Raw genomic sequence first — 14,556 nt, 5'->3', positions numbered from 1 at the left:
GCGATATTTGCTAATATATTGGCTAGAACAATAACAATTAGCACCCCTTCCGATTGATCATTGTACACAGGACTTATTTATTCGCGTATAATACGCACATGTGCGTTATATGCACCCTAAATTATGGGCAATTAAATTCTGGAAAAATATCTCTCTCATATATAAACATTTCAGGCTGTCAGCATGAACCACGAAATCTATGTTTCAATGATGTTGTTTTTTTCCACCAAAATAATATTGGGGTTGGGGTTGGGGTTGGGGTTGGGGTTGGAGTTGAGGTTGGGTTGAGGTTGGGTTGAGGTTGGGCTTGGGATTTCGGTTAGGGTTGAGGTTGGGCTTGGGATTTCGGTTAGAGTTGAGGTTGGGGTTGGGGTTGAGGTTGGGGTTGAGGTTGGGGTTGAGGTTGGGGTTGTGGCTGGGGATGGGGTTTAGGATGGGGTTTAGGTTGGGGTTGAGGTTGGGGTTTAGGTTGGGGTTGGGGTTTAGGTTGGGGTTTAGGTTGGGGTTTAGTTTGGGGTTGAGGTTGGGTTGAGGTTGGGCTTGGGATTTCGGTTAGGGTTGAGGTTGGGCTTGGGATTTCGGTTAGAGTTGAGGTTGGGGTTGGGGTTGAGGTTGGGGTTGAGGTTGGGTTGAGGTTGGGGTTGTGGCTGGGTCTGGGGTTGGGGATGGGGTTTAGGATGGGGTTTAGGTTGGGGTTGAGGTTGGGGTTGGGGCTTGGGTTTGGGTTGATGTTTGGGTTGGGGTTGATATTGGGGTTGGGGCTTGGGATTGGGTTTGGGTTTGGGTTGATGTTTGGGTTGATGTTGAGGTTGGGGTTGGGGCTTGGGTTTGGGTTGATGTTTGGGTTGGGGTTGATATTGGGGTTGGGGCTTGGGTTTGGGTTTGGGTTTGGGTTTGGGTTGATGTTTGGGTTGATGTTTGGGTTGGGGTTGAGGTTGGGGGTAAGTCAGCAATGCACGTATAATTCTACAAAAGATCAATAAAATAACATTTCATTGAGCTGAATCGAACTCACAATTATGGTTTATAAAACGTAAGACGCTGCCGACTGCGCTACAAACACCTCCTTACAAGCTGTGCGTAATTGCCCTAGTCATACCTTTGGGAGGTTCGCGAAAAGACTCGGACATGCCAGGTTGTGTTATGCGCGGGAATATGTACAAATTATGGTTGGATTGTGGCCGTTGGTGACCACTGGTGTCGGGAAACATGTTAACTGCCGTCTGTTGCTGCAACCTTCGTACGATGGAATGGTACAATGGAGAGTAGAAGCGTTTCACACAGACGGAGTTTTTCAGCTATGCATGTGTATTTATACAAGGAAATAATTGTGAAAAAGGTTAATAGCATTCATGGATTCGAACACATGATCGCAGTAATAGAAACACGACTCGTTGACGACTGTGCCACAAACACTTGGAGAATAATGTGTCTAATTTTCCTAATTATAGCTCAACATTATGGACGGGCTCGCAGAAGGAATCGGACATGCCACATTTAATACTGTTGTGGCTTTGAGTTGGAATATACAATGCCGGGCGATGTTTTAAAATCTCTGTTGACTTTGTAATAGGACACAGCCCCATGGCTAGAATTCCCAGAGCTGGTGGGAGGGGCCGAGAAGTACGATTCCCAATCTTCACGATACACATGTCAAAAGACAATACTAAACACGATTAAAATAAACATACAAAGATAAAGTGAAATATATTTACATTGTAAATTCTGTTTTGCAAGACAGTGATTTTTTCCTACAGGATTTTAAGGATGACAATAAAGCATCTTTTCAGAGCGGGAATTGAAGCTTGCTGATGGAGCTTAGGGTGCGGCGCCGCTGGGGCGATTCTAATTTATTACTTGCGCCAAGTGTGTTGATTGTCTAAACGTCTGACTGACTGACTGACTGACTGAAGCTGTGATACTGTGGCTTTAAGTCTGATGGTAATGAGGTGCAGCTAGGATTGTTTGCTACATAATCTGTTTGACGAGACGGTATAATGTCCATTCAGGTATGCATGCATGCATATACAAAGAATAACTACAAAAATATTGGTAGCATGGATTCGAACATAGTGTATTTGGTTACGAGCGCGACGCGCTACCGACTGCGCTACCAAGGCATCTACTGAAATGGGTTGTAATTTTCCTAGTCATACCTACACATTTCGGGATGTCAGCGGATATAATGAGACAAGCAAGATTTCATGTTGTGGCTGTATGTACAAGATCCTGCTCGGTTGCTCATTCGGTGAGCACCAGTGTGGGGAGAATGTTTGCCGCGATCTGTTGGTGCACAGTTCACACTCTGCAGGGGCGGATTTAAAAAATTGAGCGTACATTGTATGTAACCATTGTTAACAATAAATCAAAAGTCATCATGGAAGTCAGTGCGCATACAAAAGTTATATGTTATTCTGTTATGCTATTGTACCAGCTGAGGTTTTGAAGAAAAAAAACTTGGGTGATTTTGCGACGCTGTTGGAGCGTTTCTCTGGCTGGGGCTGGGGCTGGGGCTGGGGCTGGGGACTGGGACTGGGGCTGGGGCTGGGGCTGGGGCTGGGGCTGGGGACTGGGACTGGGGCTGGGGCTGGGGACTGGGACTGGGGCTGGGGCTGGGGCTGGGGCTGGGCTGGGGCTGGGCTGGGGCTGGGGCTGGGCTGGGGCTGGGGCTGGGGCTGGGGACTGGGGCTGGGGCTGGGGCTGGGGACTGGGGCTGGGGCTGGGGCTGGGCTGGGCTGGGCTGGGCTGGGCTGGGCTGGGCTGGGGCTGGGCTGGGCTGGGCTGGGCTGGGCTGGGCTGGGCTGGGCTGGGGCTGTGTTGTGAAAACCGCTGGTTAGCATGACAGTACTGTCTGAAGCGGCAGAGAAATATTCTAACAGTAGCCGTTCAGGGAAACCATGCACCCACGGGGTATATCATGGTCCCTACCAGCATGTGCTATAGATGGGTGGACAGGCTCGAGGTTGTCTCATATCACTTCAACTATCTATCATGGACACAAACCGTTATAACTGCTAGCCAGCTTCAGTGGGCCAGGTTAATTAATACATAGGGAATACCTGGAGAAAAACATAGGAAACAGAGCCGTTCACAAAAACCCAGTTTCATGCTGTGACTCATCCCGACGAGGTGTAGCAAACAAATGATATTTATTGCGTACGTTTCAATATACTCTGACCGTGTCTTAATTAATGACAAAGTGAAAATAACGATTTAGCTATGTATGTCTGTTTGCACAATTCTCAAAAAGAGCCCAAGCTAGGATAGCACGCGTGACCTCTGCATTGTTAGCCCACATCGCAACCAACTGCACCACACTGCATACTAACAGTCGTTGTTTGTCCTAGTCTTACCTACAGAGTTTTGAAGGATTCGCGGAATCAAGTCTAGCATTTGAATGGGGGCGAATATCCAACTTGTGGCATAACCATTCGATCGTGACCACTGGTGATGGGAAAAGGTTTGGGGAGTAATTAAGTTGCTGTTGCTGTCGCTTAAATTGATACAGCGTTCACTGTGTGGAGTGTTAGGGGATGCTCGGAAAACTCGTTAGGTGATTTTGGATAAGGACACAAGCCAGTGCTTGACGACCGGCCACGTTGTTGTCGGGGTTCACCTTGTTGGAATATTTGTTCCACGTAAATATGTGTGTAGGTATTGGCCTACATATGATAAAACTAGCCCTAAGATAGCCGTTCATGTTGTAGCAGAACTGAAGCATACTCACTCACTCACTCACTCACTCACTCACTGTTCACAAACTAAAAATGTTGGAAGAATCATTTTGGAGGAGAAATAGAATGTCACCATGCATCTTCCAAGCCGAAGTATTCAATACTTACTGATAAAAGTAAGCAATTTGATATTTCTGGTTTTCACTCTCACTCACTCACTCACTCACTCACTCACCCACCCACCCACCCAGCCAGCCAGCCACTCACTCACTCACTCACTCACTCACCGACCCATCATTTAACATCATCTAACAACATCATGTAATTTTCCTCGTCATATCTAAACATTTTGGGAGGTTCGCGAATAGAATCGGACAGGCTAGATTGTGGTTATGCGTGGGAATATGTACACATGATTATGGCTCGATTGTGGTTATGCGTGGGAATATGTACACATGATTATGGCTCGATTGTGGTTATGCGTGGGAATATGAACACATGATTATGGCTCGATTGTGGTTATGCGTGGGAATATGAACACATGATTATGGCTCGATTGTGGCGTCGGGAAAATGTTTACTGCGTGTGTTGCAACGTTCGCATTATGGAGCGTAGTACCTGAGCGTTTCTCAAAGTGGAAGGGCCCGGAACATAAATTTGGGTTGGGTTGGTGGTGGGCACACATATGCAGCTGTGCTGTGCTGTGCTGTGCTGTGCTGCGCTGCGCTGCTCAAATACATGTCATTGCCTCTGTGTTCCATGAAGTCTATACTCATTTCTTATTCAACGACACAGCAGAATACAAATTCAGCTGTGCATGTATATTCATACACTTAGAAATAATTCTAAAAAAAATTTAGGTATACACACAGAATCGAACTCAGGTTCTTTACATTTAGAGGGCGACTCGTTTACTACTGCGCCACACTCATCTGTGTTTCATTGCATGTAATTGTCCTAGTCATGCCTAAATAATAAGGGAGGTTCGCTAAAGGAATTGAACATGCAGCCACATTTAAAACTGTACTGTTATATGGGCGGGAATTGGCTGGACTGGGCTGGGCTGGGCGATATAATGTGCATGCACGGTCCCAGCCTATGCTTGTCGCAAGAGTGGAGGAGGGGTGGGGTGGGGTGGGGTGGGGTTGCTGATTGTGTCAAATATCACTTCAGCTTTGTATACAGGAAAGTACAAACAGCAGGCAGGTAAATATGGGATACCTGACAGAAGCGGCATTAAAATATAGGAAAAGTAGCTGTTGACAGAAACCAGGTCGGATACTGTGACTTCAAACCTGATCTCGACGAGGTGTAGCAAACAAAAAGAATGATATTGATTGCTGAAATCTAGGCCTAATGATATCTTTCGTAATGACAAGGTGAAAAATAAAATTGATTTAGCTCTGTATGTATGAACAATTCCCCAAAAGTGTAAAGCGGAGGATCGAACTCAGAACCCTAGCATTGAATGTTCTACACGCTACCCACTGCGCCACCCGGACTCCTGATAATATTTTCGTGTTTGTCCTGGTCCTATTTAAACAGTTGTGATGGCTCGCGGAAGGAAATATGATCGTGGCATTCGAATAGGCGCGAATATTGAAATGGTGGCTTGTCCATTCGTGACCACTGGTGTTGGGGAAGGGTTTGGGGAGTGAGTTGCTGTCACTTGCTGTAGAGTTAACTCTGTGGAATGTTACAGTGTGCTGGCGATGTTTGGAAAACACGTTGGGGAATTTTGGAATGGGACACAAGCCAGTGTCTGACCTACATGTTGTTAGTCGGCGTTCACCTTGTTTGAACATTTGTTCAATGAAAAAAAACAAAAAAAAACATTGGCGGTTATATTTGTGTTGGTATAGAATCTAAATAGGACAAAACTAACCCGAAAAGATAAACGTCATTAAACAAACCCAGATACAAAAAGTAACACAAACACTAAAGGAGTATGACATTTTTCGTGAAAAACAATTGTAATTTGTTTAAGGATAACGATGATGACGCTCGGGGGCATATTTTTCAGGGGGAAAAGAAGCTTCTTCTTTGGAAAGATTTGGAATTTATAAACATATACCGAGGATTACTTCACAAGAAATTAAAAAAATATTTTGTATGAAAGCTGTGCATAGGATAAGCTGCTAGTAGATCTGTATTTATTATGTTCAAACGGGGTGTGTGTGAAACGTGAAGAGACCGGGTAAATATAACAAATAAATATGAATGAATGAATGAATGAATGAATGAATGAACAGTTCACATACAGCAGAAAATGAAGGAACCAGGAAATATCCAGTGAACCCACTACGACTTCCGTGCCACATTCCTACCTCACGTCCTTTAAGACACTGTCCCGAACGCAACTTTGGTGTTTATTTTCTTGTTACGCTAACAAAACCTTATGTATTAGCGGATGAACTCAGTGGCAAGTCATTGTGGTTTAGGGATTAACAGGGCAATTAGTGTAGGTTGCAAGTGTCTGATAATTACTCAATTGAGTAGTGACGATTCAGTGATTAATGCGTTTACAGCCACACTGATATAGCTGTTCTACTTATATGAATGAAATACAATTTAACAGGTAACATAACCCTGGGGACCAAAGGAAAGTATATACGTAAGAGGTTCTTCCACTAAGAAGGTTTCTACTTAGCGAGAATTGACTGTCATTGTCCAATAAAGCTCATACTTAATCCCGGCTGACACTTTTGAGCACGATTTCGTCTTTCCGCCCTCAGCCACTAAACTTAGATCCGTCTATAGACAGCGCACATAATAATTGAGTTAAACCAGTTTGGCTCTTTGAACTTGTTTCCTTTCTCCAATGCACGATAATTGAGGCGTTGAGAGACGGAACCAAGCTTACTATAAAGATTTTTTGATTTGATTTGATCATTAAAAAGTTTGATAGGTGTTCGGGCAACTAGCTATAGGCCCATTTACACCTTGTCCATAATAAAGATTTCTAAGTACCGATATACCTATAGTACCTAGCGCACAGAGCACTTATGCACAGCGAATGCTGCACAATACAATGCATATATTATTACTATTATTATTATTATTATTAGTAGTAGTAGTAGTAGTAGTAGTAGTAGTAGTAGTAGTAGTAGTAGTAGTAGTAGTAGTAGTAGTAGTAGTAGTAGTAGTAGTAGTAGTTATAAAGTATCAAAACTGCCACACGCTTTATCATAAGCGGGAATGACATTCTGAACCTCATGGTGAACAATATTCCTAGAACATCAAATACCAGACAATGAGAGGTCAATATTGAGAACTGTTAGAGACTCCACCATTGTCTTACGCTGATATTAACTTACTTTTGGCAATGCAATAAAAAGATAGCTACATTGTCAAGCTGATTACACACTGTACAATGTGCAGAAATGTCTTTATTAATAACATTTAGATAAGCTCCAAGATCACAATGCCCAAGACGAAGTCTGGTTAGAGAACCTCCTCTCTCCGATTATTTCTACATATGTGTAATTTAGTGATAAAGGGATCGATGACAAAGAGATGACGTCCTTTTAAGGATGATGCCCATCTCTGCTGCCATTTTGTGTCAGCATGGGTCATACTGACGGTGCCTAAATCTGCAGGAGAAGGTAAAATTGTTTAATCCTGTTCTGATTTATCTAATTCTAATGCAGCTTTTTCCACTTTATCAGCTTTCTCATTTCCAAGTAATCCAACATGAGAGGGGATACATGAAAATTCAACATCTAACAGATCTTTACTGAAGTCATTATGAAGGACGAGAATAATGTTGACCAAGTCCTGCCTCGCTTAGGAAGAACCTTACATTTCTTGACACTGGCCGGACGACCCACAGACGACTTGAAACCTGTGACGTCAGAACTGGCGATGATGACGTCATACCCTCTGTACTTGAACTCGGTGGCCTTGGCCGTCAGACGGCTGACAGTGACGCTTTATGTGTACACAGTGCAGTTGAACTCCGCCTGAAAACTGGTCAACTTTAGATGACCTTCCCTGTGCAATGCGTCAGTGTGTGTGACTAGATATGGAATTGAAGAAATGCCACAGTTTAATTCCTAACTGACATGTTTAATACGTTGGTGAAATGCCTTTTATAAAGGAGTCACAGAAAGAAAAAGAGCTGTATTATTTACGTTGATAAACTATGAATAAAGTCACGTGACCACCGCCATACTGGTCCGAAGCTAGACCCAGAGGCGAGATGACAGTGACGGGAATACAAAAATATCATGTAGGTAGTCAGCATGTACGGTTTTAAATTCTCTCCCCCAATTTAGAAGATTTATGAGGTACAAAGCACATCGTCATAGACTTGTTTTTTGGTATTTATTTAACGTCTGTGTTTTAAATAATTTCAGTGTACAGGACAATTAATTGTCCAGAGTACATTTTTAAACAAATAATTGTCAGTAAGCGGAACATACGTTACGTTTAATTATCACTGTCAAGCGAAGCACCCCAGGATAAAACACAGGAACATTTGTGACCCTATTGACAGGACCATGTAACTAATTATAACAATAAAAAAGAAAAAAGTCGCAAAAAAACGCAATACACATGGTCTTTCTGCGACTTTTTAATCTTTTTGTAACTGTTACATGGCCCTGTGCGCTATTCAACACTGTCTTCATCAATGAAGCCGACTCTGTGTGTTGACTAGTCGTAGTCTACGTGCAGCCTGGATACATGTGTTATGTTTACTACGAAGACGTGAATGTAAGGAGAAATTGTCAAACTTCTACCAGATTCAATTCCGACAGCCAGGGAACGAATGTTAACACACCTGTCCACATTGGTCTTACGGGTTAGTCATCAACAAATAATTTCAACATGTAGATGTAGTGGGCCTAATGCTTTTATTTCTGAATCAGAATTAAATCATTTGGCTTATTGCCAGTAACACTGTTTGTGCCCTCTTTGGGTGATTGCGTTTGACTTTAACCACTACGAACAACTTAACTTCAACATATCATAAACACAGGACTAGACTACATACATGTGAAATGTACAATGTCAGTCGGTCAGTCGCGCGCAGGCAGACTGGTCCACTTGCACAAAGCGATCTTAGCGCTACAACTATTGTAAGCCTTTGTTAAAGTAAGGGGAGTTACGATGATCTTAGCATCAGGACTAGATCTAGACTACATACCTGTGAAATGTACAATGTCAGTCGGTCAGTCGCGCGCAGGCAGACTGGTCCACTTGCACAAAGCGATCTTAGCGCTACAACTATTGTAAGCCTATGTTAAAGTAAGGGGAGTTACGATGATCTTAGTATCAGGACTAGATATAGACTACATACATGTGAAATGTACAATGTCAGTCAGTCAGTCGCGCGCATGCAGACTGGTCCACTTGCACAAAACGATCTTAGCGCTACGACTATTGTAAGCCTATGTTAAAGTATGGGAGTTACGATGATCTTAGCATCAGGACTAGATCTAGACTACATACCTGTGAAATGTACAATGTCAGTCAGTCAGTCAGTCAGTCAGTCGTGCGCAGGCAGACTGGTCCACTTGCACAAAGCGATCTTAGCGCTACAACTATTGTAAGCCTTTGTTAAAGTAAGGGGAGTTACGATGATCTTAGCATCAGGACTAGATATAGACTACATACATGTGAAATGTACAATGTCAGTCGGTCAGTCAGTCAGTCGCGCGCAGGCAGACTGGTCCACTTGCACAAAGCGATCTTAGCGCTACGACTATTGTAAGCCTATGTTAAAGTAAGGGGAGTTACGATGATCTTAGCATCAGGACTAGATCTAGACTACATACATGTGAAATGTACAATGTCAGTCGGTCAGTCAGTCAGTCAGTCGCGCGCGCGCAGGCAGACTGGTCCACTTGCACAAAGCGGTCTTAGCGCTACGACTATTGTAAGCCTTTGTTAAAGTAAGGGGAGTTACGATGATCTTAGCATCAGGACTAGATATAGACTACATACCTGTGAAATGTACAATGTCAGTCAGTCAGTCAGTCAGTCAGTCGCGCGCAGGCAGACTGGTCCACTTGCACAAAGCGATCTTAGCGCTACGACTATTGTAAGCCTATGTTAAAGTAAGGGGAGTTACGATGATCTTAGCATCAGGACTAGATCTAGACTACATACATGTGAAATGTACAATGTCAGTCGGTCAGTCAGTCAGTCAGTCGCGCGCAGGCAGACTGGTCCACTTGCACAAAGCGATCTTCGCGCTACGACTATTGTAAGCCTTTGTTAAAGTAAGGGGAGTTACGATGATCTTAGCATCAGGACTAGATCTAGACTACATACATGTATGAAATGTACAATGTCAGTCGGTCAGTCGCGCGCAGGCAGACTGGTCCACTTGCACAAAGCGATCTTAGCGCTACGACTATTGTAAGCCTTTGTTAAAGTAAGGGGAGTTACGATGATCTTAGCATCAGGACTAGATCTAGACTACATACATGTGAAATGTACAATGTCAGTCGGTCAGTCGCGCGCAGGCAGACTGGTCCACTTGCACAAAGCGATCTTAGCGCTACAACTATTGTAAGCCTATGTTAAAGTAAGGGGAGTTACGATGATCTTAGCATCAGGACTAGATCTAGACTACATACATGTATGAAATGTACAATGTCAGTCGGTCAGTCGTGCGCAGGCAGACTGGTCCACTTGCACAAAGCGATCTTAGCGCTACAACTATTGTAAGCCTTTGTTAAAGTAAGGGGAGTTACGATGATCTTAGCATCAGGACTAGATCTAGACTACATACCTGTGAAATGTACAATGTCAGTCAGTCAGTCAGTCGTGCGCATGCAGACTGGTCCACTTGCACAAAGCGATCTTAGCGCTACGACTATTGTAAGCCTTTGTTAAAGTAAGGGGAGTTACGATGATCTTAGCATCAGGACTAGATCTAGACTACATACATGTGAAATGTACAATGTCAGTCAGTCAGTCAGTCGTGCGCATGCAGACTGGTCCACTTGCACAAAGCGATCTTAGCGCTACGACTATTGTAAGCCTTTGTTAAAGTAAGGGGAGTTCCGATGATCTTAGCATCAGGACTAGATGTAGACTACATACATGTGAAATGTACAATGTCAGTCGGTCAGGCGCGCGCAGGCAGACTGGTCCACTTGCACAAAGCGATCTTAGCGCTACGACTATTGTAAGCCTTTGTTAAAGTAAGGGGAGTTACGATGATCTTAGCATCAGGACTAGATCTAGACTACATACATGTGAAATGTACAATGTCAGTCAGTCGGTCAGTCGCGCGCAGGCAGACTGGTCCACTTGCACAAAGCGATCTTAGCGCTACGACTATTGTAAGCCTATGTTAAAGTAAGGGGAGTTACGATGATCTTAGCATCAGGACTAGATCTAGACTACATACATGTGAAATGTACAATGTCAGTCGGTCAGTCAGTCGCGCGCAGGCAGACTGGTCCACTTGCACAAAGCGATCTTAGCGCTACGACTATTGTAAGCCTTTGTTAAAGTAAGGGGAGTTCCGATGATCTTAGCATCAGGACTAGATGTAGACTACATACCTGTGAAATGTACAATGTCAGTCGGTCAGTCGCGCGCAGGCAGACTGGTCCACTTGCACAAAGCGATCTTAGCGCTACGACTATTGTAAGCCTATGTTAAAGTAAGGGGAGTTACGATGATCTTAGCATCAGGACTAGATCTAGACTACATACATGTGAAATGTACAATGTCAGTCAGTCAGTCAGTCGCGCGCAGGCAGACTGGTCCACTTGCACAAAGCGATCTTAGCGCTACGACTATTGTAAGCCTTTGTTAAAGTAAGGGGAGTTCCGATGATCTTAGCATCAGACTAGATGTAGACTACATACATGTGAAATGTACAATGTCAGTCGGTCAGTCGCGCGCAGGCAGACTGGTCCACTTGCACAAAGCGATCTTAGCGCTACGACTATTGTAAGCCTTTGTTAAAGTAAGGGGAGTTACGATGATCTTAGCATCAGGACTAGATCTAGACTACATACATGTGAAATGTACAATGTCAGTCAGTCAGTCAGTCGTGCGCAGGCAGACTGGTCCACTTGCACAAAGCGATCTTAGCGCTACGACTATTGTAAGCCTTTGTTAAAGTAAGGGGAGTTCCGATGATCTTAGCATCAGGACTAGATGTAGACTACATACATGTGAAATGTACAATGTCAGTCGGTCAGTCGCGCGCAGGCAGACTGGTCCACTTGCACAAAGCGATCTTAGCGCTACGACTATTGTAAGCCTTTGTTAAAGTAAGGGGAGTTACGATGATCTTAGCATCAGGACTAGATCTAGACTACATACATGTGAAATGTACAATGTCAGTCAGTCAGTCAGTCAGTCGCGCGCAGGCAGACTGGTCCACTTGCACAAAGCGATCTTAGCGCTACGACTATTGTAAGCCTTTGTTAAAGTAAGGGGAGTTCCGATGATCTTAGCATCAGACTAGATGTAGACTACATACATGTGAAATGTACAATGTCAGTCGGTCAGTCGCGCGCAGGCAGACTGGTCCACTTGCACAAAGCGATCTTAGCGCTACGACTATTGTAAGCCTTTGTTAAAGTAAGGGGAGTTACGATGATCTTAGCATCAGGACTAGATCTAGACTACATACATGTGAAATGTACAATGTCAGTCAGTCAGTCAGTCGCGCGCAGGCAGACTGGTCCACTTGCACAAAGCGATCTTAGCGCTACGACTATTGTAAGCCTTTGTTAAAGTAAGGGGAGTTCCGATGATCTTAGCATCAGGACTAGATGTAGACTACATACATGTGAAATGTACAATGTCAGTCGGTCAGTCGCGCGCAGGCAGACTGGTCCACTTGCACAAAGCGATCTTAGCGCTACGACTATTGTAAGCCTTTGTTAAAGTAAGGGGAGTTACGATGATCTTAGCATCAGGACTAGATCTAGACTACATACATGTGAAATGTACAATGTCAGTCGGTCAGTCAGTCGCGCGCAGGCAGACTGGTCCACTTGCACAAAGCGATCTTAGCGCTACGACTATTGTAAGCCTATGTTAAAGTAAGGGGAGTTACGATGATCTTAGCATCAGGACTAGATCTAGACTACATACATGTGAAATGTACAATGTCAGTCGGTCAGTCAGTCGCGCGCAGGCAGACTGGTCCACTTGCACAAAGCGATCTTAGCGCTACGACTATTGTAAGCCTATGTTAAAGTAAGGGGAGTTACGATGATCTTAGCATCAGGACTAGATCTAGACTACATACATGTGAAATGTACAATGTCAGTCGGTCAGTCAGTCGCGCGCAGGCAGACTGGTCCACTTGCACAAAGCGATCTTAGCGCTACGACTATTGTAAGCCTTTGTTAAAGTAAGGGGAGTTACGATGATCTTAGCATCAGGACTAGATCTAGACTACATACATGTATGAAATGTGGGTGGGTGCTTGACGGGATGGGTGGATGATGGCTGTGAGTGAGTGAGGGATATCACCACAGCCTGTAAATAATAGTATCCACTACCTGTGTCCCTGTTGCGCAAAACAAATACTTGTGTTTAAGGTTGTTTGTTTTACCAATATATTTCAAAAGCATGTTTCAATGTCAGGTCAGACACATGTATATATTTGGTTTCAGCCACAAGTCTACTGGTGAAGGCTCCAACCCAGGCCTCCTGACTCCAGACTGTGACATTATGACAACATGTTTCAATGTCAGGTCAGACACATGTATATATTTGGTTTCAGCCACAAGTCTACTGGTGAAGGCTCCAACCCAGGCCTCCTGACTCCAGACTGTGACATTATGACAACATGTTTCAATGTCAGGTCAGACACTTGTATTTATTTGGTTTCAGCCACAAGTCTACTGGTGAAGGCTCCAACCCAGGCCTCCTGACTCCAGAGTGGGACATTATGACAACATGTTTCAATGTCAGGCCAGACACATATTTATTTGGTTTCAGCCACAAGTCTACTGGTGAAGGCTCCAACCCAGGTCTCCTGACCCCAGCCTGTGACATTATGACAACATGTTTCAATGTCAGGCCAGACACATATTTATTTGGTTTCTGCCACAAGTCTACTGGTGAAGGCTCCAACCCAGGCCTCCTGACACCAGCCTATGACATTATGACAACATCTTTCAATGTCAGGCCAGACACATATTTATTTGGTTTCTGCCACAAGTCTACTGGTGAAGGCTCCAACCCAGGCCTCCTGACTCCAGACTGTGACATTATGACAACATCTTTCAATGTCAGGCCAGACACATATTTATTTGGTTTCTGCCACAAGTCTACTGGTGAAGGCTCCAACCCAGGCCTCCTGACTCCAGACCCTGACATTATGACAACATCTTTCAATGTCAGGCCAGACACATATTTATTTGGTTTCAGCCACAAGTCTACCGGTGAAGGCTCCAACCCAGGCCTCCTGACTCCAGCCTGTGACATTATGACAACATGTTTCAATGTCAGGCCAGACACATATTTATTTGGTTTCTGCCACAAGTCTACTGGTGAAGGCTCCAACCCAGGCCTCCTGACTCCAGACCCTGACATTATGACAACATGTTTCAATGTCAGGCCAGACACATATTTATTTGGTTTCTGCCACAAGTCTACTGGTGAAGGCTCCAACCCAGGCCTCCTGACTCCAGCCTGTGACATTATGACAACATGTTTCAATGTCAGGCCAGACACATATTTATTTGGTTTCTGCCACAAGTCTACTGGTGAAGGCTCCAACCCAGGCCTCCTGACTCCAGACTGTGACATTATGACAACATCTTTCAATGTCAGGCCAGACACATATTTATTTGGTTTCAGCCACAAGTCTACTGGTGAAGGCTCCAACCCAGGCATCCTGACTCCAGACTGTGACATTATGACAACATCTTTCAATGTCAGGCCAGAC

General features: G+C 44.2%; 1 protein-coding gene across 1 annotated transcript in view; it reads right to left on the bottom strand.

Moving 5' to 3' along the window:
* Positions 1-204: 204 nt before the first annotated feature.
* The window catches only part of LOC139444455 (circumsporozoite protein-like), a 61,435-nt gene continuing 47,083 nt past the window's right edge, over positions 205-14,556 (bottom strand). The window contains exons 2-3 of the mRNA XM_071225419.1: positions 2,432-2,707; positions 205-539 (exon numbers count right to left, since the gene is read on the bottom strand). Of these exons, the coding sequence (XP_071081520.1) occupies positions 205-539; positions 2,432-2,707 (611 nt within the window). The remainder of the gene's footprint in view (positions 540-2,431; positions 2,708-14,556) is intronic.

The sequence above is a fragment of the Haliotis cracherodii genome, unplaced genomic scaffold (assembly GCF_022045235.1).
Source record: "Haliotis cracherodii isolate W230 unplaced genomic scaffold, xgHalCrac1.p SCAF_50, whole genome shotgun sequence".
NCBI classification, from domain to species: domain Eukaryota; kingdom Metazoa; phylum Mollusca; class Gastropoda; order Lepetellida; family Haliotidae; genus Haliotis; species Haliotis cracherodii.
This window is presented reverse-complemented; position numbering and strand designations above follow the sequence as displayed.